Raw genomic sequence first — 25,918 nt, 5'->3', positions numbered from 1 at the left:
CGCTCTGTCGCCCAGGCTGGAGTATAGTGGTGCGATCTAGGCTCACTGCAAGCTCCGCCTCCCGGGTTCACGCCATTCTCCTGCCTCAGCCTCCAAAGAAGCTGGGACTACAGGCACCCGCCACCACACCTGGCTAATTTTTTGTATTTTTAGTAGAGATGGGGTTTCACCGTGTTAGCCAGGCTGGTCTCGATCTCCTGACCTTGTGATCCGCCTGCCTCGGCCTCCCAAAGTGCTTGGATTACAGACGTGAGCCACCATGCCCAGCCTGGATATTAATCTTAACTAGACAGTGAAATATAGTGTTAAATATATTTGTGAATTTTACATTTCCACACATAACTCATGGTATTGAAGTAGTGCTTTTTTTACTTCACAAATTGTGGCTTGGAAGCTCTGTTAGAGTTCTCCTGAGAAACAGAACCAATAAACAATGAAGGAGAGAGACCTGATTCATGTGATCATGTGATTTTGGAGGCTAAGAAGTCTCAAGATCTGCATTTGGCAAGCTGGAGACCCAGGAAAGCCGATGGTGTAGTTTCAATCTGAGTGTGAAGGCCCCAGAACCAGGAGAGATGATGGTGTAAGTTACAGTCTGAAAGCCAGCAGGCTCAAGTCCCAAGAAGAACTGATGGTTCAGTTTGAGTCCAAAGGTAGGAAAAAACTGAAGTTCCAGCTTAAGGCGGTAAGACAGGATTTAATTCCCTCTTACTCTCTGGAGTTTGTTCTGTTCAGGCCTTCACCTGATTGGATGAGGCCCCCACTCACAGTAGGAAAGCAATCTGCTTTACCCGTTCTACTGATTCAAACATTAATCTCATCCAAAAACACCCTCATAAACACATCCCAAATAATGTTGACCAAATATCTAGTGACACCATGGCCCAGCCAATCTAACACATAAAGTTGACCATAACGGAAGCCATTTTTATTCACCCCAGATATGGCTGTGTTGGTAATTTTTCCATTTGTTGAGCTTTAGATATTCTAATATCAATCCCAATTACAGTCCCACCTCATGTGCAGCCCCGTTAGACTGGTAACATCTGTCATCTCCCCAGCTCCCATGCTCATTTACAAGGTGTTTGAGACTTGGCAGATACATAACAGGGATTCTCCTACTCTCTCCTGTCTATGGAAGTAGCATCAGAAGAAAGTAGCACAGAACGACTCAAGATGGCAGACTTAGAGCTGGGTATGCTGTTTGTTTGGAGTTCAGTGTAGAATATTTTTCATTTCCTGGGTTAATTTTAAAAGCAAAAGGAAAAGAAGCCTGAACATCACAGTGCTAAACAGCTGGAGGGTTGTTTCTCCTCTCCACCTAGATAAAGCAAGGCATCACTATTTGTTTTCTTTTATTAAATGTCTCATCGCCTCTGAAGCAGAAGTAGATATCACAAGTGGCGTAGACAAAAGGAGCATCCTGCATAAACTCACTCCTGTGTTGCCTGTACCTGAAGGTGGCTCGCCTGCCTTGTTTGAAGACAGATGTTAGCTTCCAGATGCTATTGACCTCACTGTTTACTTTGCTTAATTAAATACCCTTTTAATATTTTCTCATTTTGCTGCCCTTTACAGTTCACACAGATGCTGTGGCACAACAGGGGTGAGAAGGAAAGGTCTTTGAAACTGAAGCTCTTAATTAGCTCCCGGGCCCCCGGGAGAAGCGTCAGATAGAAATACAGCTAAAAATGGGGGAAAAGAATAGCCGTACTCAAGATGCTGTGACTGGTGGTAGAAAAAACATTGACTACCTTCCAGTGATGCCTGAGTTATGAAAATAGTTTTGAAATTCGTGACCATTTTGAATCATATATACCACAGTATCATTACTTTCCACCAATGGTGTATTGATTATTCAGCTGTAGCTGCTCATTTCTGCCAGAACCTGCTTTTTCTCCTCTTCTTCAGTACACTCCTCGTCCTGTGTGTAAATAAATGGATGGCCCATAAGTAAGGTTCATAGTCCCTTCCTGCCACCATCAGGTGACCGTATTGTCATTTAGAGCCACCTAATTGAATTATTTTAAATACAGCCAATATCTGCCTAATGTTTCTTGGGAGAAGAGATGTGTAATGATATTAATTATGAAATAAGATAAAACATAGTATAATAAGATATAATTATATAAATATATAAAGTGTCAGTAGATTATATATAATTATAAGTATAATTTTAAATAGTCATAGTTATACTAATATGGATTATAGCTATATAGATTATAGATGTGTATAGAGGTATCAATTATAGATATAATTCAATATTGTATATAGTATATAGATTTATCTAGATAGAATTGCTATGCAGTAGAATACAATATTAATTCACTGTTGTAAAAACATAAAAGAAGTTCCTGGAAGGATTGCAGCATAGCCCAGAGCTCCACAGACCTCAGGCCAGCAGCCACCGTGGCCTGCTCCCCATGGAGACACCACAGTCTGGCCCGGGGAATACGCACTATGACCCTGGGCAAGCTGGGAGCTTATGGGCTGCTCTTTATCTTCTCTAGATGCTTTGGAATCTTTTTGATAATGGATTTGCTTAGGTTCAGTGTATTAGTCATGTTTACCTGGATTCTTACCTCCCAAGGCTGCAGTTAAACTTGCATTTTAATTTCCTAAAACTGCTTGTTTATCCTTTGGAAAATTATGAGTAAGCTTGCTGTGAATCAAAAAGTCCTCATCAGAAAATTGGACGCTAAGGACAAAGTGGTAACAACCAGGTGGAAACAAAGCAGCTGAGGCCAGGAGCAAAAGATGGCTTCCTGTGTTGTCCTAGCTCATGAGGGTGGCTAGCAGAGGCACCACCGCGTGAAGGGTGCCCATTTATGACTAAAGCTGGAGTCCCCCTTACTCACCAACAGCCCCAGTTCCATCCCACAGGCTGACACACGCTGTGCTGTTGCCCTACCTGTGACATTGGCAATGGCCATGGTGGGCTTTTCCGGTGTGGGTGTCTGCACCCCACCAGGTCTGTCAGCTTTTCTCCCTCACCCTTTTCTGAAGCCAAGGCAGCCCTCACAGACCCTGACCCAGGCAGTCCCAAAGACTGGGAGCAGGCGAGGCCCTGGAGATCATTCTCAAACGAGAGGATGAAAGTCTGTGGATAAGTGGGCCTGCCTCCTGTCCTGCATGGGAGCGATTCAGAAGCACGTGCTCTGTGTCTCTCAAAGGGTCCCCAGCAGGACTGAGTCACCCACAGTGGTGACCTGCTCAACAACACCCCTTTGTTGGCTTTTCTCCTTTTCTCTCACTCGCTTTCCTACCCCCATGCTTCTGCTTCCAGCATCACCATCACCCCTCAATACTGCCTCAGGCTCTGCTTTCAGAGGATCTCAATCCAAGCTGAGTGCTGGGAGGTAACTGCTCTCGTGGGGTGGTTGGGCATGTATCTTTTCTGACTGTTTTTCTGTGCATGTGTTTGTGTGTGTATGTGTTTACACTTATTGCTGTTTTGTGTGTATATGCCATTTTTGTGACATTTTTAAAATAAATGCTCATAGAGTTTGATTAGGCATTTCTAGAAAGCAGTATCTTGTTCCCTATTCATGCTCTCCATTTCCCCTTCCCCAGCAGCAACTCTTTCATTTTGGTATTTTCTTCCATTTTTGTATTTGCTTCCAAACTAAAATTGCATTCCTATATTCCTTCTTCTTGACTTTTTAAAAAATTCTAGGTGCTGTTAACATCCCACTATGGATGATGGCTCCCCAACACGCACCTGCCCAGCCCCTCTCCTCAAATATTCAGGGACACTCGCCCTCCCTGCCTGGTCCTCCCATGCACTGAGTCAGGACTGTGGTGAGCTCAGCTTGTTTGCTTAGTTTACGATACTCATCTCTAATCCAACTTCACATTATTCCTCAATTGTATGATTCTCTTCTCAAACATTCAGAGCAGCAGATATTTCATAAATATAGCTTCCTTGCAGAAACCTCCCCTGGAACCCTCTTGCCTGTTCTAGTCAGACTGAGTCACACCACAGCTCCCTTCCACCCCACAATTGTCCTTCTCCGTCATCTTTGGCTCTCCCTTGAACTGTTTCGCCTGCTTCCTCTACCCATGTCTTCCCTTTCTTGATTTACTCCCTCACTTTAATGAAACATGTCTCTAGTAGCTTCCTGAGAAAGGATGTATGAGAGGTAAGTTTCTAGAAACATGTCTGAAAATGCCTTCATTTACCCACTCACTGGCTAGATATAAAATGTTAGTTGGAAACCATTTTCATTCAGAATTTCAAAGGGATTTCTCCATTGTCTTCTAACTCCAGTGCTGCTACTAAGCAGTTCAAAGCCATTTTGATTCTTGATCTTTTGTATGTGACCTATCCCTTCCTCCTCCCCTACCAAAAACCCATAGAGCAGCCTTTATAGGGCCTTCTCTCTGTTCTCAATGTTCTGAACCTTTGGAACTCTACTCTGGTAAACAGTTCATCGATTCAGCTGACCCGTGGGTTCTATCAATTTCTGCCATATCCTTCATTTCTGGGAAATTGCCTTAATAATTTCCTTTCTTAGGGTTTTGTTGTTGTTGTTTTTCCTGTTGTTTCTGGAATTCCATTTGTTCAGTGTTGAACCTCGTGGTCTGGTCCTTTCATTTTTCTGTCTCCTGTATTTTCTATTTCTGTCATTGTCTTGCTTTGTCTTTCTGTCTCTATCTCTGTCAATCAAACAACTGATTCCCTTCTGCATATTATTTGAGAAGCACTGCACTATGTGGTCCATGTGATTCTTTCTTTGCTTGTTTTAACATTGCATTTGCTACTTTTGCATCTTTTAGTGCTGTTATCAACCTGAAGGCCTAACTTCTTGCTTCCTGAAATAGTCAATTTTATTTATTTCCATTGATGTCAGTTTAGTTGCTCTCCATTCAGTCCCTTTGTTGCAACAGCCTAAAAGACATGTTTAAAATTCTTCTTGCACATCCATGTATTTTAAGAACCACTGTCTGTCTCATGCCCACTAAGTTCTCTGCTCATTGTTTGTATCAACATTCAGCAATCATGCTTCCTCTTTCATGAAGCCTTGCCCAGTTTGCATTAGGCTTTCTTGCAAATGCATCAGTTCCCCTAACTCCGTGTTTTTCAGATGTGTTTTCCAAATACCTTGTGCTTTTTTTCAGATAAAAGGTGCTCCCTGTGGTCTTTGCGAGTGACCCTCATGCTGTCCTTTGTTGCCTGTGTAAATTGCATCTTTATTTTAGAATTCAGCTAGCTATTTTTTCCCCTGACAACCCTTTTTTCTTCTATATGTGTCAGTTATGTTTCATAATGTTAATGAATCACAGCATATGGTGCAATCCTTTGAGACAGTATTTAGGGGGGGAATGGATGAGAACATCAGTTTGTTCCAATTCCACACAACTTTTTACCTTTATCATTTGCCCATGTAAAGCTACCATCCATTTTTAGATATACTTATTTTTGTTACCAGCAATCCCCTGCAATGCATTTACATTTACATATATATTTTTCATTCCAGGCAACCAAAAACATTTTTTTTAAAAAAAGGTAAGACTTTGCCTAATCTGCTTTCTAATTGAGATCACCTGCTTCATATTATTTATAAATAAAATTAAACTCATGTTGGAATCAAGAAATCCTTTGGTAATCAAAGTTGAAAATGGTAGAAAATGAAGCCATTGCCTTTTTCTCAGTGGATTTTTCTTTAGCTAGCTGGAAACACAGCCCCAGTAGACCCCAGGGCTTGTATTTCAGAGCTCTCTGGATAAATGCTGTGAGCAGCAGGAAGTCTGCTTCTGCCCTTAATATCTCCAGGGTGTGCGGTATTGATGCTACTTGGTATATGTTCACCTTTCCTCATCCTTATAGTGCTTATCTTCCAGTTCCCAAAATTGTATTTATTTGCAGTTTACTTATTTGAAGGGATCTGGGCATATTTAAGTAATAGATTAGTCAATACATACTGACATTTCTTACTTTGAAAGGCAATTTCTTTGTGGCAGAAACTGGATGTCAACTTATTCTCAATTATCCCAGTATTTTTTAGACTGTATGGCCACATAGCTTCCTTCAGGATCCCCTAGTTGATGAGATTTCCCTTTGATCAGGGGCATCTTTCTATCCAGGTTTTGCCAGTACTTCGTTTTAACTCCTGTTGTCCTATTGCAGCATTGCAGCTAAAAAAAGTCACTCGTGCTAAAAGTTTTGATGACTGAAAGACTGATGCTTACATAGTTTTCAGGCTCATTTGGTGTTTAACACAGCCAGACACATGTGTCCAAGGAAGCGCATGTTTAATCAGCTGCCTAATCAACACCATTCTTCATTTTTGTCTACAGCAACTTCTCAGACCCTAAGTAACGAGATGACCAGGATACTTTTAAGAGTTTCTAGAGTGTGGCTTTGAAGCACAAATTAAGATTTGATAGACTTCCTTCTCTAGAGTAATTTAACAAACTTCCCTTAAACAGAAGAAAGAAGATATTGTAAACCTATAAAATTTTTCGAATTAAGGTCCTAAGGAAAGAAAACCCATGCTTCTCATTGTTTATCAAGGCCTATCAGCATTACCTATAGCTATTCATTGCATCATTTATTTAACGAATATTTTATAAGCAAAGTACTGTGCTGGATGTACATATATTCAATGTATATACTTTTAAACTTGGTTTCTTTTTCTTTTTCTTTTTTAGCTCCTAGCCCAATTTCTAAAACTTCGTTTCTTAATTTGGTAGATAATATCTGTTTGAAAAAGGAACTTTTTAATTTGCATTTCCCTGTATGAAATAGACACCTACCCCATTCTTTTTTGGAGTTAGAGATGTTGGTATTTGAGAAGTTTTGATCTGGCTTTTCTCCCTACCTCCCTCTTCCCTGACATATTCAGGCCTCAGTCATTGTCTCCAGTGAAGAGAATCATTGGTGCAAATAATTCAAATCCCCAGCTAATCTTCATCATGGGGTGGGGTCACGGGCCCACCACTCGGGGCCACAGTCCTCATCACACCTAGGGCTTGACCCTGACTCCCCCAAGGGACACGGCAGTTTCTGGACACTCAGGAAGAGCTCCCAAGGCAGGAGGGTAATCTCCAAGACAAACAGTCTCACAGGAGCATCAGGCACCCCTCGTCCAGAGAACAAAACACAGGCAGCAGGTCATCCCTCCTGGTGTCTCAAAAGCTTACCCTCTTGCCCTGAATTCAGAGACTCAGTATTATTCAGACAGCCCGCCAAGGCCAGCTGAATTTTAACCGAAGGAGATTTGCCCTCAGTACACAAACTACCTTAGGTGAGATATTAGAGGCATAGCTCATTCTGTTCAGCCACAGCTGGAGAGGCACACGATAGAGTCATTCAGTGTTCCCGATGCATCCAGTTCTGGAGTTCCCCTGAAGGGGAGACTTTGTGATGCCATCAAATAATGTACAACTACTCCTCGATGGCCGAGTCTTTTAGGTACTGATTCTTTGAATTTGAATTCAAGTACATTATAGCCAAGAGGTACCACACAGCAAGATTCTCATTTGAAAGCCTGTGTCAGACAAATTGGTCGTTTGGAGCAGTCATTATATCTCCAAATGCCAGGAATCTCTGAAGGTTTATACAGTGAAGGAAGGAATCATGAGCTTAAAAATAAAGAAAATAATACATCTTTTTTGTTTTCCAAATGGCACTTTTGAGAATCAGAGCATCTAAAATGTATCTTAAAACAAGATTTGGGGGAGAATCAATTAGAATCAATTTACCTGACATGGGTTAGATTTTCAGTTTATTTTTAAATGTGATTTTCCATTTTGAAACATGTTTACTCTTCTTTGTTTTAACACAACTCTCTTTTTTTTTTTTTTTTTTTTTTTTTTTGAGACGGAGTGTGGCTCTGTCACCCAGGCTGGAGTGCAGTGGCGCAATCTCGGCTCACTGCAGGCTCCGCCTCCTGGGTTCATGCCATTCTCCTGCCTCAGCCTCCCGAGTAGCTGGGAGTACAGGCGCCTGCCACTGCACCCGGCTAATTTTTTGTATTTTTAGTAGAGACGGGGTTTCACCATGGTCTCGATCTCCTGACCTCGTGATCCGCCCGCCTCGGCCTCCCAAAGTTCTGGGATTACGGGCGTGAGCCACCGCGCCCGGCCTTAACACAACTCTTTAAATAAAGGGTCTGCCAGTATCTAATATGAGGTGATATTAAAGGGTCTGCCAGTATCTGATATGAGGTGATTTTAAAGGGTCTGCCAGTATCTGATATGAGGTGATTTGGAAAAAAGCCATTTCAAATTCTTGCTTTTCCTTTCCTTTGAAGGAGAAAACATTAAACACTTCCACATTTTAAGCCCATGTGTTTCCAAACATTTAAAAGAGGGGAAAATTAACATATTTGCCTATCAATTCCCTGAGGACAAAGTTATATAGACAGTATCAACTCTGGATGGTCCCCAACTTGATGATGGTTCTACTTAAGATTTTTCAACTTTACGGTGGTGTAAAAGCGATACACATTCAGTAGAAACCATACTTTGACTGCCCATACAGCCATTCTGTTTTTCACTTTTAGCGCAGTATTCAATAAATTACATAAGATGTTCAACACTAACTAGACTTTTTGTTAGATGATTTTGCCCAACTGTAGGCTAATGTAAGTGTTCTGAGCACATTTAAGGTGGACTAGGCTAAGCTATGATGTTTGGTAGGTTAGGTGTATTAAATGCATTTTCAACTTAGAGTATTTTCAACTGGCCATGGGTTTATTGGGATCCCATCGTAAGTGTAGGAGCATCTGTGCAGTATGTACTTAATAAGAACAGATACTCCTCCACTTATGATGGGATCCCAATAACCTTATCACCAGTACATACTGTGTTTACTAAGGTACATACCATACAGATGCTCTTCCAGTTATGATGGGATCCCAATAACCTTATCACCAGTACATACTGTGTTTACTAAGGTACATGCCATACAGATGCTCTTCCACTTATGACGGGATCCCAATAACCTTATCACCAGTACATACTGTGTTTACTAAGGTACATACCGTGCAGGTGCTCCTTCACTTATGATGGGATCCCAATAACCTTATCACCAGTTAATGCTGTGCTTACTAAGTTTCTCTAAATTGGACCCCATCCTAAGCATTTTGTAGACAATAGCTCTTTTAATCTTCTAATCCTAAAAAGAAAATACTATAATCAGACAAGGAGGAAACTGAGGTACAGAGGAGTTAAGGGGCTTACTTCAAACCACAGTGCTTTGATGTCTTTGTGCCCAGCATGGTAGCTGCATAAGACTAAGTACCTAGGGTCCCTGCTCATGGTGCTACATTAGAGCTCAAACAGCCATAGTGTGCCTTCAGGGTTCTCCTAGGCTTCTTCCAGTGCTGAAGAAGTTGAGTCCTAATGGCATCTATATTGAGCTTGTTGCCAAACATTTATGTAGATTCAAACGTATCAATAGGTCAAAGATCCATAGTGAGTACTGGGAACTGGGCTCCTTCCCCAGCATCCTCCCACTTTCTGCTTCAACCAAGTGAGGTTGAGTGGCACCTGTCAGATTGTGTGGAAGCTGTTTGCCTCCTTCCTTACATGTCCTCACTTCTGGTCCACAGGTGCAGGATAAACTCAATTCTTCTCTTCCCACCCCTCTCCACCCCATGGTTTTGACTTGTGCTCTGGAGAAAAGCAGGTTTTGGTTTTTCTAATATGGCTTGTCTATTTATGACGTTTCTGCAGAAGCTTGCTGCCAGGCTGGGTCATCATCATCACTGAAACTACTTAATACACTGAGCAAGGACGTCACCCTGTAAAAATTGAATATCACATGGATTTTAAATGCACATTTCTTATAAAAGTTTTAAAGCTTGCTGGATTTTATTAGAATATGTGAACCAGACTGAGTATATTAAATTTATGAATCCAGTTGATGCAGTACCGTAATAATTCAATATAATATGCTTATGTCATTAAACTCATAAAGAAGATTCTCTGAATAGCTGTAATGAATAGTTCTGATTCTGTAATCACAGACTAACATTTTCACCCTGATGAATTTTAACTTGGAGCTCTCAGACTTCTCTATAACATCAAGAAATAAATGCCATATTTCAAGTATTTACTTTAAAACTTAGTATAGCAAAAGTAGCTCATAGCAAAGAAATACCTGCTAAGAATTATTCATTAGAAATATTAAAAGAATTGGAAGAGAGATTGGCATGAAGTAGAATTGGACTTTAATTTATGTTTAGTCATAAATTATAAATAGAAACCAAAGAAACTTTTTTCATTCTGCTTTGACTAATTTCATTTATTCCCTCATATTTTACCTTATTCCCAAACCCATATATTTTGGTTATCTATCATTGTATAATGAACTGCCCTAAAACTTGGCACCTTAAAAACAACCACCATTTTATTGCTTATGATTATTTGGTTCTGGAAAATTTGGGCAGGGCCCAGCTGGATGGTTTATATACTCCAGGTAGTATCAAGTCACGCCACTTATGGGCCTGCATTTTGATCATGGCTCCACTAAGGACTAGGCTCAGCTGGGGCTCTCAAGTCACCCATGGCATTAGTGCCAGTGCATTCTATTGGCTAAAACAAGTCACAAACCCTACCTAGGTTTAACGAAGAGAGCCACACAGGGTGCGAATCCCACAAAGCATGATGTGGTTCATTGGGGCCACCAGTACAGCAAATATCACACGTACCACTGTCCCAGCCAGCTGCCTGTTTATGACCATCTTCACCTCTGCTTGACCTTGTACTGGTTAGTTGGAAGTTTGTATTGGGCAGAAATGGATTCCACTCTTAGACTAAGGTTATTTTTAAATGATTCTGGGAATTCTGGACATTAGGAATCTCAATTGTGATATGATTCTGCCCAGAGAGATGAATAAGTATAGGAGAAAGATGACTGGATGTTTAAGGATACTAGAGTTCTCATCCAACCTCTCTCAGCTGTAGTTCCTTCTTTGTTGAAGGATCAAAGGATCTAGCTAAGATTACTGAGCTACAACAACATTGTGATTTTATGAGGATAAGAGAAAGGACTAGGTTACCTTTCAAAGATTTTTTCAGACTCTGGAGTAGTCAGACAGAAATGTTGGGTGTCTACTCTCCAACACTGCTGGAGAGAGTATAAATTGTACAGTGCCCACGGAAAACAATTTGGCAATATCTATCAAAATTTAAAAGGCACATACCCTTCGACCCAGCAATTCCATTTTGGGAATTTACCTTATGGGTGAAGTGATACACTTGCTTATATATAAGATTGTTTATTACAGTGCTATTTGTAATAATCTTCATTCTTCATTATTTCATTCAACAAATATTTACTGAGTACCTACTCGGTACGAGACACTGTGTTAAGTTCTGGGGATACATCCTTTGACTAAAGTAGTGAAAAATTATCGACCATGTATAGTTTACCTACTTGCAGGACTGCAAAGGATTAGAACAGCCTACATGTTCATTAATGATGAGCTAGTACAACCAATTTCAGAATGAGAAACTATGTACTTCTGGAGAGGTCTTTAGTATAAGTTGTTAAGTGAACAAAGTGAGGTGCAGAAGAGTATGTTGCTTATGTACCTGCTTTTGTAAGTTGAAATGGAGGCATCTGTGTTTGTGGGGTTTGGGGGTTTGGTGCCTTTTGTTTGTTTTGTTTGGTTTGGTTTTTTTGAGACAGGGTCTCACTCTCACCCAGACTGGAGTGCAGTGGCGTGATCATGGCTCAACTGCAGCCTCAACCTACTGGACTCAGGTGATCCTCCCACCTCAGCCTTCCAGGTAGCTGGGACTACAGGTGCACCACCACATCTGGTTAATATTTTTGTATTTTTTGTAGAGACAAGATTTCACCATGTTGCCCAGGCTGGTCTGAAACTCCTGGTCTCAAGTGATCCACCTACCTCAGCCTCCCAAAGTGCTGGGATTAGAGATGTGAGCCACTGCACCTGGCTGGGTGTCTATATTTGTACTTGTTTATGTAGGCATTAAAATGCCATAGAAAGATACACAAAAAAACTAATAACAATAAATTTTTTTGGACGCACTGGAGATTTGGGAACACACAGGTGAATTGGAAGGAATCCTTTTCACTGTAGCGAAGACATGTACACATGCATGTACAAACAACGAAAAGTTCCCTTTCAACTCATAAATATCTGTGTGTGTGACATTTTCAGTCAGTAAAGTATTACACATTTTAAAAATAAATTTTAAAAACAGGAATATTAATGCATACTCTGTGCTCAGAACTCACACATTTGAAGGCATGGTTACTCCAGAATCTTAGTGTAGAACTGTGCTATCCAGTACAGTAGCCACCAGCCACATGTTGCTATAGGTAAAATTGAGATAAAATTTTAAAAATTTAGTTTCTCAGTCTCACTAGCCACATTTTAAGTGCTCAGTAGCCACATGGCTAGCATAATGGACAGCACAGATAACAGACACTTCCGTCCTCTCAGAAAGCGCCAGAAGATGATGCTACTCTGGGATGCTTCGTACTGGGCACACCGCAAGCCTGTGGGTGTGAGTGCGGGAGGTGGGAGGGCACATATTCACTCTGTGAGTCTCAGGCCTGGGCCGTGGGTGTTCCCGGCCAGTGTACATGCGTGGGCACTCTTGAGTTGGTGTCTTCTCTGCCAGGTGGTTTCTACTGTGCTGTGGCCTGCCTTTCTGCCATATGTTTTATATTCTGGGTTACAGTTTAGACCAGGGATTGGCAAACTACAGTTCTGTAGTAGGGAGAATTCTAAGAATGACCCCCTGGTGCCGTTGTAATCCTCCCCTCTTTGAGCTCGTGAGGAACTGTGATTGTGTTACACGACATGGCGAAAGGGAGAGTATCCCTGTGTGCTTAATGTAATCATGCGAGCCCCATAAAAGCAGAGTTTTTCCTGCCTGGTAACAGAAGAGGAAGCAGAGATTTGAAGTGTCAGTGTGAAAAAGAGAGAGTAAAAGTAAAAGTTGTTTCATTTGGGATAATATGCAAGAAAGAGGATTGCAATCCGGGACATACATACAGACGAGGGTGGCCTCTGACAACGTCCAGGAAAAAAAGTAAAAGGTTGAGGCTTACTGGGGAAGGAGAAGGTTTTGCAAGTTGTTTTGAAAGAAAGCTTATGGTGCTGGTGGCAGCTTGCAAGGGCTGGCAAGTTCTGAGTGGCAAGTGTCAGTAGTTGCCAGGTAGGACCTGTCATCTTGGAGGTACAGTTAGGTCCTTACAGTTTTAGATTGGCTTGCAAAACAGTGTGCCAGGCAGGTGTTCCTGTGTAATCAGCTAGCTGTTCTTGTGCCAGTGGCTGTCCTGGTGTGACTCATGTCTTGTGATAGTTCTCGTGATCAAGCAGATCAAGCATGCGAGCCCTCTCTTCACGGCCTTCCCCAGCTCCACTTGCCAGGGTTTGACACAAGCTACTCTATTTGGAATCTTACAACTTTCACAGAAGCATGAACAGAATCTGATGGCTGGCTTTGAATGTGGAGGAGGCTGGGTGCCACTGAATGTGGGTGGTCTTTAGGAGCTGAGAGCAGCCCCTTGCTGAGAGTCAGCAAGGGAACCTCAGGCAGGACCCCAGTCCTGTGATTACAGAATGCTGTATTTGGCCAACAACCTGAAGGAGTTTGGAAATGGTTCTTCCCCAGGGCTTCCAGATAGGAGCCCAGCCTTTTTAACACCTTCATTTCAACCCATGAGACCATAAGCAGAGGCTAGCTGCACTGTGGCAGGACTTCTGACCCACAAAACCATGAGCTAATGAATAGGTGTTGCTTCCAGCCACTACGTTTGTGGTAATTTGTTGTACAGCTATAGAAAACTGATATAGGCCCTCAGGTCACATCCTCCTTGCCACCTGTTTTCATACTGTCTGTGAGCATGGCCTGAATATGCTAGACCTGTGATCCATGGAGACCTGGCGGGCTCACTGCCTGTTTTCCCAGCACTCGGCTGGCAGCCACAGCTCGTTGCTCCCCGGGGCCTGTGCTGGTCACCACCTACACACTGGGGACTTGTTGGCAACTGCCAGTCACCAAGCAGTGGAGTCTCAGTCTTGCCTCTGGTCAGCTGCCCCAGTTGAGATGGCCAGGTTCTGTGCAAAGAGAGAGGCACACTAGGATTGGCACCACCAGGCAGAGAGTGAAACCGACCATGACAGTGGCCTGCCCAGCACTGGGTGCAAAATGCACCTTCCACCCTGGGTAGCCCACCCCAGGAAAACAGGATGGAGTGGAGCCAGAATTTTCTCTCTTATTACGTAAACACCTACATAATATCCTTAATTTCGCCTCTTTGCCTCCTACAAAGCCCAAAGTATACCATCCATCCTTTTATAGAAAAAGCTTGCCCTGCCCTGAGTTAGACTGACAGAGGCTGGGAAAAGGTATGCAAGTGTCAGCACACCAAACTTGCTGCAATGAACACAATGAAAGTCTCACACTGGAGGTTCCAATGACGTTTTATGGTGGTTTCAAGTACCTTCGGGCAAGTGGTAGACTAAGTAGAAGTTGGGGATTAGCAGGCATTTGGAGACTCATGAAAGTCCTCTGGCATCATAAGCATCACTTGACCAACAATTATGTATGGCAGCTGGAAGAGACTTCCTGAAGGCCTGGCAGGACTTCACCATAGAGAAGAGATACCACCACCAGCACACAGTGCCACCACCCAACTGTGTAGGGTCCCCAGCATGAGGACTGGCAGAGCCTAGGTCCGGGAGCAGTCCTGTTCCCAGGAGTCTGTCCTATCTGCTGAATGCTCTGTGCCTGTTGGCCTGGTCTAGTCATGCTAGACAATTGGTGATGCCCCAAAGCCCTGCCTCCCAGCTGCTAGGCTTGGTACATGCTTCCTGCTCTGCCCAGAACAGGCTTCCTCCAGTATCTTACTCCAATGTCTTCACCTGCTTGATTCTTATCACCCTATGGGTCTTGGCATAAAAGTAACCAACTCCCAGGACTAAGCATACAGCCTTTCCTTTCCCTTGGGGTCCCAAGTCACCTCATTGTAGTTCTCTCATAGTCATATTTTAATTGTAATTACTGCTTTACCTATTTGTCTCCCAGGCAGGCAGGACTGTGTTACTTGGCACAAGAACTGCATAGTATTAGCTATTGAATGCCCAGCACCGCCGGGCACGGTGGCTCGTGCCTGTAATCCCAGCACTTTGAGAGGCTGAGGCGGGTATATCAGCTGAGGTCAGGAGTTCGAGGCCAGCCTGACCAGCATGGTGAAACCCCATCTCTACTAAAAAATACAAAAATTAGCCAGGCATGGTGGTGCATGCCTGTAGTCCCAGCTACTCAGGAGGCCGAGGCAGGAGAATTGCTTGAATCTGGGAGGTGGAGGTTACAGTGAGCTGAGATCATGCCACTGCACTCCAGCCTGGGCGACAGAGTGAGACTCTGTCTCAGAAAAAAAAAAAAAAAAAAAGAATGCCCAGCACCTAGCCCAACACTGGTGTGTAGAAAGCTCTCAGTAAGTACTTATTGGGTGCATGAATGAAGTCTGAAGAGAAGGGAGTCAGTACAGAGCACACCTTGAGCCAGTCCTTGGAAGATGAGAAGGATCTAGATGATGGGAGCAAAGCACCCATGGGAACAAGGAGAAACTGAGCAGCGGAGGATGGTGCCAGCCAGCATGCACCTGTGAGGGGAGGAGGGGAGGCACCATGTCTGTTTCATTCAGCTCAATACCCATGCCTGGCTTACTGCTTCTTGGAGAACACGTGGTGTGCAGTGACTGCGCTGGATGGATGAGTTGCCCAAACCAGGCTGTCCTGATTTCCTTGGAGTGTGGAGCACATTTGGGAGCATGTTGGGAAGGGAACCCAGCCTATTTGACTCAGTGTAGCCAAACTTTAGGATTCCTAAAAAGCCAACAAGAGGTATTTAGACTTGAATTTATGGGAGTTTAGAATTGGGAAGACTTGACTGGATGGAATCATATTGACCACACTGGGTCAATTCGTGATACATGGCCAGGGGTGACCTGAACTCTTTCAGGTCTAGAAACATCCCTGGGTAGCTCCATTCAGGCCTGATCCATCTTCAGGGCCCATCAGTGAATGATGAATTTTCCAAGTGCTGCAAGTTAAATGAGACCTCTAAGTCTTACTAGACTGATACTTGTCTTTAAGCTGCCACCGTAGTTAATGACTTCTGAGAATGAGGAATGCCATTGAACTCCTTTCTCTGTTAATATGTCACTATGGAAAGGTGGATAAAGCTCCATTACATTTTTAAAGAACATTTCAATTTTAATAATTCCAATAACCTTAAATTATAGATTTATGTTAAAATTTTGTAAAATAAAGAGGACCTCACAACAATGAGATGGCCGGAAAAATCATTAGAATGACATGGCTGAGGTGATATATTGCACATGAAATAAGCAGTAGGCTGCAGTTATAGTCATGAGCCCTATTAAAACAGAAACTTTTTAATAACATAAAATGGTCACAATTTTATCTCCCTGCTAATTAAAATAGAAGGCAGAGGGCCAACAGATAAGGAGGCTTAGGTCTTTCAAAGGCATCTGAAGGCCCAAATTCTCATTCTTGCATCTTCTACACACACACACACACACACACACACACACACACACACACACACGCAGCAGTTGACTGAAATTCAGGGAAAATTCTGGGAGGCTGCATGAGCATAGTATGGACAGCCCCAAAGAAAGGCCATGTTACATTTCAGGCTTATGGGCTTGAACCTTGGGAATTAAATTAGGCAATAATGGCTTTCTCCTACATTTGAAGAGCTGGTCACTTTGTCAGCCTCTTATGACCTGTTGACCTTGGCCAAGTCACTGCCTCTTGGAATCTCAGTTACTTCATCTGTAAACAAAGGATATCCATACCTGTCCCTCTCCTAAGGGTGTCTTAGGGGCTCACATGAGCTCATGAACCGGAAACTTTATACGAAGTGCCTGCACGCTGAATCCAGATTCAAGGCCCTCTGCATTCTGCTTCACATCTTGCTGTTCCCCACCCAGATCCCTACACAGGCTGGCCTTGGCCTTGCTCTCTTGTTCAGACTGTTAGCTGAACTTGGACACCACCCCTCCTTCCCTCCATCCCCTGGTCTAAAATCGTCCTTTCTTTCAAGGTCCCAGACCTAAAAGGGAATGGGTGTAAGAGAGGGGGGAAGCCACACCATGCAACTCCCTGCTGACTTCACAGGTTTTTGCCAGGATAGACTATGAAATCCATGGTTAGTTCCTATGAGCAAACCAGCATTTCACCCAGAAGATTTAGAGTTCAAAAGAAAAACCCAAAAGAAGCTGCCTAAAGGCCAGATTTTGCCCACATTTTTCCAGTAACTTCAAAGCATGTTTCCTTTCAGGCAGAACTCAGACTGAAATTGTATTGTAGGTCACACATGAATCATAGTAATATAATGACCTTCAAGAATGTCTAAATGGAATAGCATGTAGCAGCACATTATATTTTCAATTTTTTTTCCTGATGCATAAACTAATTGAGGTGCCATGCTAAAGCTCTAATATAATGGACTAAATTCTTGCTGAATTACTCTGTATTGCTGTAGGGAGTTCATTTTGCCTTTCAGAACTTAACACAGCCAGTAGACCATATTAGCCTGTGTTTTGGTTCAAAAGATTGATAATGTTTAGTAGTTGTCTTTTGAAATGGCATTGGAAATTTAAAGATTGGGCTATGTGTAGATCAGGGTCTGGGGCAGGAGCATTCCAGCTTCAGGTCTAGCTATGTATGGACCACTGGGATACTCTGACCTATCTGAAATGTGATTCTCCAGAGCCTTCTAGGATCGACCTCTTCCTAAGAGAAGAGCGTGATAGGCAGATGCCTCCATCTGACCATAGACTAGCCCTGGAGGAGCTTGATTGTGTTCTACAAGGAAGGTTTCTTCTGATTCCTGACCCTTGTCTGCCCCCTGCCAGCGCTGTGAGATTAGTGTTAGTTAACTTGATGGTAAACAGTAGAAAATGACTGTCACCACAGTAAACAGATAGAATCATTCGCTCCTAGCCTTGGGAATGGACAGAGACCAAAGGCTCTCCCGAAACTGCCCAGCTTTCCTGAATTTCTCAAACTCTTGTAAATGCTCCATAACAGCAGCTACACAATCTGGAAGAGGTGTCCCCCAAAGGACCCTTGGTTCCAGGAGACTCTAAGTGCTAGTAGCTTGATTAGCTCTTTGGCTGTAAGGTGTCCACCCAGAATATCATGGGAAAAGCTTATCTGTCCTGTGCCTTAAGTCAACCAGTTAACCAATTCCCAGAGAGGGGAAAGATGTTTCTTCAGAAGGGCATTGGGCTGCTGTTTGGGAAGGGAAATGGATACAGGGCAGTCAGAGAATGGCCAGTGCCCACCAAGGCACTGTAAGGGAGATATCGAAGCATTCCCTGAGCTGCCTTGGCTCCCTGTAGAAGAGCGTAAGCCTTGCAGAGAAAGAAGACCTTCCCCATGTTTGTAAGGAACTTTTAACTCTGAAGAACCAGTGCCCGCTGGTCCCCACGAAAGCAGTGTCAGGTCTATGAAAGGCAGTGCATCTGACCCAAGCAGCTAAGATGCCTGGTGTAGACAGACATGCCCGGTGAGAGACCATGTGGCTCAGCAGGGGGGACCTGACTGAGAAGCAGGGGATGGTGGGCGCTGTGGGTGGCAGCCAGGAGCCTGAGTCTAGGGTGTCTCTCATATCACCACACCGCCCCCCCTTTCTGCTCATGTCTTCTGGCCTCCGATTTAAAAGCTCATAGTCCTGTACAGGATTTTGTGTTTGGTTGTTTTGGGGGGATTTTAAACATCATGTGCCAGGGTCACACTTCCTTTGGAACAGACCCATGGGGGTCCATGTCTCCCAGTTATCTGTACCCCCTGCTCACTGCCCCTGAGCAACAAAATATGCCCAAAACCTGTAGAAGAAAGGCAATTCATGAAATCAAGGTACTCTGTGTCAGCACTGAAATATACCATAAAGATTAGCCATCTAAATTTGATTTTCTGAAAGTATTGATAAGAAAACACCTACGTCAGTATTGGTCCAAGTCACAAAAAGTAAATAACCTAGATAGATATCTGATGTATTTCTTATTATTCTTAAATTCTTTTTGCCAGCTTGGTAAACAAATAATTCATGGGTACCCGTCTCCAACGTTGTCATGCTGGTTTGGTTTCCTTTTCATTTCCACCTCTTTTGTCTTCCCCTCCATCCCAGCCCTGTTTCTCTTGTCCTCCCCTAGACAGCCCCGTCTGTCTCTCTGTGGCCTCCTTTCTCTCTCAGCCTCTTCTCTTTCCCGTGATCACTCACTGTCAGACAGACCCTCTCCTAGGCCCCCTTTGGCTTCACCATCCCATCTTATTTCTGGTTTGCAATCGTATTGAAAGAGGATTTGGTTTAATTTGACTTTCCTCCTCCAACTATCCAAGTCAGGGCCATAATGTTGTGCAACCCTAGGAGGTGCTTTTGCTGTTCTCAGTGGCCCCGACACAGGACATTTGACAAAGCAAAGACTCAGGTGTGTCACTGTCCACCAGGTGAGCAAGAGCTGCAGGCCTCCTTCTGTGGTCCCTGACGTGCTAGAGATTTAAATACGCCTGCTTTTATTTCTTTTTATAATGGAGAAAATGTCCTGAAAGTCAGAAACAGATTGGATATTGGATTTCACAAATCTTTTTCCCACTTTGCCCTTCTGACCTGGATAAGTCACTTAAACTCCTAATATCCTTCAGTTTTCGCAATGCTCTTTTATAAAGCATGCTGACCTGGGGAGATGCAGCTTGACACCTGGACTTATTTTTCACATCCTGGGAGGGCTGTGGTGACTTTGGGGTCAATAAAAAGGGATAGCTTTGACAGGGGGATTTTAATTTTCTCCCTTCAGCCACAGATGCTGTGGAAAACATTGTGAGCACAGGCAATAAGAATTATTAATATGAATGTGTGTTGTTAGGTAAGTAAGTATATTTTAAATATTATATATATATGTACATAAAATAGCAGCGTTTGAGTACATTGGCTAAGCTTAGATTTGAGTGTAAATCTCTACGGGAAACTTCTTTTTTGGAAGGATAGTGATAAACTTGACTCATCAGACACCAGTAATATTGGGAAGCAGATTTCATTAGTGAAGAAGAGTTCAGACTAAAGGACCAAAGCGGTGACCAACACTTATCCCTGTGTTAAAGCCAATCGGTGGTTTTGTTCAGATGTGATATACTGCACAGTGCTGGTACTCAACAAACCACAGCTATGCGCACAGCATGGCCACATCTCACAGACATGGCATTAAGCCATGGAAGCCAGACACAAAAGAGTATATCCCAAATGATTCCACTCATACGAAGTTCAAAAACTGGCAATTCGAATCTCTGGTCCTAGAAATCAGAATAGCGGTTGCCCTTGAGGGAAGGTTTGTACTGGAGGAGGGAGTACGAGGAGGGCTGCCTGGGGGCTGGAAGTGTTGTGTAATTCATATCTAGATGCTGATGGCATAGATACCTTAACTTTGTGAAACTGTATTCAACTGTACACTTGTGGTGTGTGGTTTTCTGTGCATATACTTTAATTCAAAAAAAGATAACTAATTAAAATCAGCAAGGTTTCTTCTCAGCACGTTTCCTAAGCTTGGCAGTGTTCCAGTGATGATAGGAGGCTTCAGAGAAGAATGAGACACTGTGACCTTAAGAACTTTCTAGAATTTTAGTTCTATCTTGTGTCCCCAGCCGTAGCCCCAGTCCCTTGGTTTTTTTTCATTTGCCAGAATTTGTTCAGCCCATTTTAAGCATGTGGCTCTGGACATGGCCAAGAAAGGTCATGCCTCATCTTAACAGACTTTAGAGCACTTTGAGGTCACTGCAAAGAACACTTCCTAATCAAATCATTTCTTTGCACCAAGGAAGCATACACCTCCTATGTAAAGGAGGTGAAAGCTGCCTAATTCTCCTTAAGCAGAAATTTGTTTTGCGAAGAGAAAACTCTTCTGTAATGTTTAGAATTAGTCAAATCAGATCACTCTATCTGGAGTTTTTATCCAAACTACACTAATGAGTTTATTTAAAGAAAAAGACATTACCTGGCAGTTGTATTGTTCTCTTCTTATGGTGGTGCTCTTGAAGGGAGGTGTCTCAAATACTTCCTCTTTTCCTTTCATTTATATTTTTAACTTTTACTTCTCTTCTCATTATACCTGTTAGGCTTTATTGGCCCTTTAAAGGGACCCTACTTTGTGTACTAATTATGACAAATGCTGATGTAACATCTGCTCCCAGATTTAAATTGCCTTCCAGTCTGCCAGAGTTCATCTTGAAGGCAGCTTTGTTGTAAACATCAGCCTGCCTGTTAATGCAGCCTGTGGGAGATCTGAAGCCGGAGGCCACAGGAGCTACCTGAGATGAGGCCTGTGCAGCGAGCCTCGCTCTGTCCATGCATTAAACTGTGAAAGAGCAGTGGCTCCACGCACAAGTCAGCAAGCTCTGCATCTCCCGTTTTCCAAATCATCTCACCCTTGATCTTCCCAGAACAAACAGTTGTGCGCATGCATTGGATCACGAGCATTGGCTGGTTGAATGTAGTCTATGATATATACTGGTGACCCTGTTTGATGCAATTCAAGTCCCTTTAAAGTTGATATTCTCAGGGTCCCTTCCCGCAGAAAAGTGGAAGTCAGGTCTCCCTTTGCCCCTCTGATAAAAATAATTACTAAGATTAAGATCTTCATTTTTCAGCAGTTGATTTTCGTAACTTCTTACCTATACCTAATTTCAATTTCAGGATAGTTTCTTGAGAGGGTACCATGAGACCAGTAAGTTCGGGATATGGAACAAGAAAAAACATCTGAGTTGAGAATACTTGCTTTCAAGTCTTCTCTCTAGATTACTAGCCTTGCTCACCTCTCCTGGCAATAGCTTCCTTACCAGGAAATGGGTAATACCAGAAGAAGATGTGATTCCACGCCAAGTGTAAGGATAACATAAAGTTAGGTGCCTTAGGAAACTTTGGAAGGGGATGCAAATAGTTATCTTGATTTAATGGTGGTTTCACGTGGGTCAGCACTCATGAAGTTATACATTTAAAGAATGTACAGTTTATCTGGCCAGGCGCAGTGGCTCACGCCTGTAATCCCAATACTTTGGGAGGCCAAGGGAGGTGGATCATTTGAGGTCAGGCATTTGCCACCAGCCTGGCCAACATGGTGAAACCCCGTCTGTACTAAAAATACAAAAAAATTAGCTGGACATGGTGGCACACGCCTGTAGTCCCAGCTACTCAGGAGGCTGAGGCAGGAGAATTGCTTGAACCCAGGAGACAGAGGTTGCAGTTAGCTGAGATCGCGCCACTGCACTCCAGCCTGGGAGACAGAGCAAGACTCCATCTCAAAAAAAAAAAAAAGAGTACAATTTATCATGCACCAGTTTTACTTCCATTAAGTGTAAAACACTGGATCTTAGAAGATTCTTAGAAACTAAGTTATTTTACAAGTGTTGTTGTTAGTAGTCCTCATTAATATTTTGAAGGAGAATTAACAAATTCTCCTTGAGTAGAATGTCTTCTTTCAGAAGGAAATTTCAGGTTGACAATTCATAGAGGTAGCTAAATTCTACTTCCTCTTCTCAACTGTGGCATGGTCAACATTTGAGCCAGATAATTCTTTGTCCTGTGCTTTGGCAGATGTTAGCAGCATCCCTGGCCAGCATCCACCAGGTGCACTGCCTGTGCACCCCTATGTGACACTCAAAACTGTCACCAAACACTGCTGAACACCCCGTGGAGCAGAACTGCCTCTTGTTGGGAACTACTGCTCCAGGGTTAGGCCATGTTGCTTCGACAAATTTTTTGTTGTAACTCAGAGTCCAGAATTATTATGTTTAATTCCTAAGACTGTGCCAGGGTTGTTTGGGTTTTTGAAGCACACTGAGACAATAATAAAGGTTTGGGTCTAACCCCTTCCCTCCAGCCCATTTTCTGTTATAGATGAGATTTGCCTGGCCTAAAATGTATTAACTGTTCTTGTGTGCCCTCTTTCCTTTAACACATCCCTCCAGCTGCCACATCTGATATTATCCCCAGTTCCCAGAGCCTAGTCTCACACATGCTTTGCTTTCTCAGTGCCAAAAACGGCAGATAATGTTGCAACAAACATGTGCAGCAGGGGTCTGGAGCAATTAATTGTAGTAAGGACTCCTTTTTGTTGATGATTATAGGACATGCAAAAAGATCTGTAAATATCAGTACTTGGAACTGACCCTCTTGTCCTCAGTATTTCTTTCCCTTTATTTTATAAAAAGGATTCAAAACAGATACTGACTGTGCAATTTTAAAATACCAGTAAGCAGCACATTTAACCTTGTACAGATGGCTGGCCTTTTTTTTTTTTTTTTTTTTTAATCATCTTTCTATTTAATGAGTAACTGGGAGGGGGGAGGAAATGACTTTTTTAAATAAGAGATTAACTAGTGACACTGTGGCTGAGAGGCAGATCCCCTGTGCCTGGCACCCTTGACATTTCCCTGGGCATTGTCTGCCGTAGACCTGAGGCAGTGCTGCCCAGAATCAGTGCTGAGCCAAAGATATTTCTCCTGTGCGTATGAGTTTTGTGACTCCGTCTTCTCTGGTTGGTCTGATGATAGGTGGGACAGTGGAGGACATTCCTCACGTGCTGGTTTTATTGACAATGATAGCACTTTCCAGGTGGGTGGGAAGTTGTTTCTGGAAATTTTTTCTCTTCTTGACACCATCCAACAGTATCTTGACCGTACTCTGATTGATTGATTGATTGATTGAGACAGGGTCTTGCTTTATCACCCAGGCAGGAGTGCAGTGGCACCATCACAGCTCACTGCAGCCTCTACCTTCTGGGCTCAAATCATCCTCCTGCCTCAGTGCACCACCCTGTCCGGCTAATTTCTATAATTTTTGTAGAGATGGGGTTTCTCCATGTTGCCCGGACTGGTCTCAAACTCCTGAGCTCAAGCAATCCCACCCACCTTGACCTCCCAATTGACCATGTTCTTAACTCTTGTCTCTTCCACAGAAATACCTTAGAGACTTTTTCAGCGTGATGCTCCAGTCCGCAACATCTCCCCTCCACATCAACAAAGTGGGACTGACTCTCTCGAAACATACCATTTGTGAGTTTTCACCATTCTTCAAGAAAGGAGTCTTTGACTACAGCAGCCACGGGACAGGGTAGAGCTAGGGGTGATGAAGGAACCACCATAGCAGTGCCTTCTCGTCGAAGCGGGCTCTGATGCAGGGCAGCTCCCCGATGCGAGGATCCGGGTCTGCCTCCTCCTGCTGAAGGCAGACGTGCAGCAGCGGGCCCGGGCCACCTCACGTTTTCATACCTAGTGCCTGAGTTTGGGGATGGGATGCTCTGCCTGCTGATGTGACCCTGACAGGCAGCCATTACCGTTCCATTGCGGTTGAACATGGCCTTTTCCCACAGTGCTTCCTTCTCACTGTGCAGCAAAGTTTGTCCCCTGTGGCAAGATAGATGTGGTTTGGCCATCGTGGGTTCCCTGAGCCAAGCCAGCCTGAGACCTCCCAAAGTGGGTGGCTTACCGGACCACCCTTAAATGACTTTCATCTGGTTTCCTCTTTCACCAAAATCTACTCGTCTTTTTTATATTTCTTCCATGTGGCTGGCTATATTCCAAGAAAAGCATTTTAAATTATTTCATTGTATTTTTTTCTTTTTTTCCCTCATTTGAATCAGAACTTTTATATAAAACCTAAACACTGATGTTTACACAGAATTTCATATTCTGCAAAAGGGATTTTTTGATCCAATCATGACTGTAGTCTTCCATGCTTGACAAATTGGATGTAGACAACATCACTTAAAACTTCTATAAACCCCTACAAATAGGATATTTATTTAACCTTGAATATTCAAGAACATTCTCCCAAATCTAAATGGCTACTGTGCATTCTTGAGCTTTTTCTGCTAAGCACAAAGTGAACGCAAAGCTAAATGCATATTTTTAAGTATTATTTTGTTCACATTTTTTGTTACAGAATCTACTGGATCTTTGGCTGGAAAACTAGAATTTATAGCAGTTTATTAATGGTACCTTAAATTACTCAGGACTTAATGTAGCATTGCACTTCCATGTACAGTAAAACTGCTTTGTTTTACTAAAGAGAAAAATGTAAGTGGAAAAAATATGTATGTGGTATATACTCAAATGTATATAATTCTATCTATAGATTTATATATGTACACATTCTGTACAATAGTTCCATCAAAATATGTAATAATTCACACCAAATTTATTAAATGTATTTGCTTTTTCAAAATTTAAATTGAGCTGCTGTCAATATTAAATGAAATTATGGCATCTACCCTGTAGCTCAGCTTATTTTAAGTCTGTGACATGATCATTCATACTAGTCTGTTTAAACATTGATCTGATGTTCTTGGAAATATACATAATGTATAACTCAGCATTTGTGTTGCAGAAGATGCAGTGATACTAATGATTGAAGTCATAAATGAATGGTTAACAGAACATGTTTGCATTCCATCAGAATGCCTTCACAAAAAAGTTCTCCAACCTGAAAAATATGCGTAAACGTGCAATTATCCCTATAAGGAGGAAAACTAGTATTGCACTAATTAAATATCATAGTATAGTGTGAAAAAAAATGAGGACATTTTTGCTGCAGAAGGACCTGCTTTTGTCTGCAGTTGTGATTACAGGCATAGGTTTAGGAGCAATTACTACCAGAGAATTTCGAACTAGAGATTAAGGGATAAGAGCTGGGTAGATAATAATTAACCAGAGGTCATTTATTTAAGAGGAGTCTTAAGCCCTAAAGATGGTCCCTCATTTGCTGAGTAAACTAAGTGGTTTCTCTTCAAACTGACCAGATAATCTATCTCTTGGCCTCTGAGGCCGGTATTGGAGACTAGGCTCCTGGTAAGCATTTTGTTAAAATCACACAGAAGGTTTGGCAAAATAAATAG

The 25,918-nt window shown here is 42.7% G+C and overlaps 1 protein-coding gene across 7 annotated transcripts in view; it reads left to right on the top strand.

Moving 5' to 3' along the window:
• The window catches only part of KIF16B (kinesin family member 16B), a 299,987-nt gene extending 274,694 nt beyond the window's left edge, over positions 1 to 25,293 (top strand). For all 7 annotated transcript variants that reach the window (XM_024239081.3, XM_063720677.1, XM_063720675.1 and 4 more), the window contains one exon: positions 23,981 to 25,293. In XM_024239081.3, the coding sequence (XP_024094849.3) occupies positions 23,981 to 24,139 (159 nt within the window). In that variant the 3' untranslated portion in view covers positions 24,140 to 25,293. The remainder of the gene's footprint in view (positions 1 to 23,980) is intronic.
• The last annotated feature ends 625 nt before the right edge of the window (positions 25,294 to 25,918 follow it).

Source organism: Pongo abelii, chromosome 21 (genome assembly GCF_028885655.2).
Source record: "Pongo abelii isolate AG06213 chromosome 21, NHGRI_mPonAbe1-v2.0_pri, whole genome shotgun sequence".
NCBI classification, from domain to species: Eukaryota; Metazoa; Chordata; class Mammalia; order Primates; family Hominidae; genus Pongo; species Pongo abelii.
The sequence above is the reverse complement of the archived record's forward strand: the minus strand, read 5'-3'. Positions and strand labels throughout refer to the sequence as shown.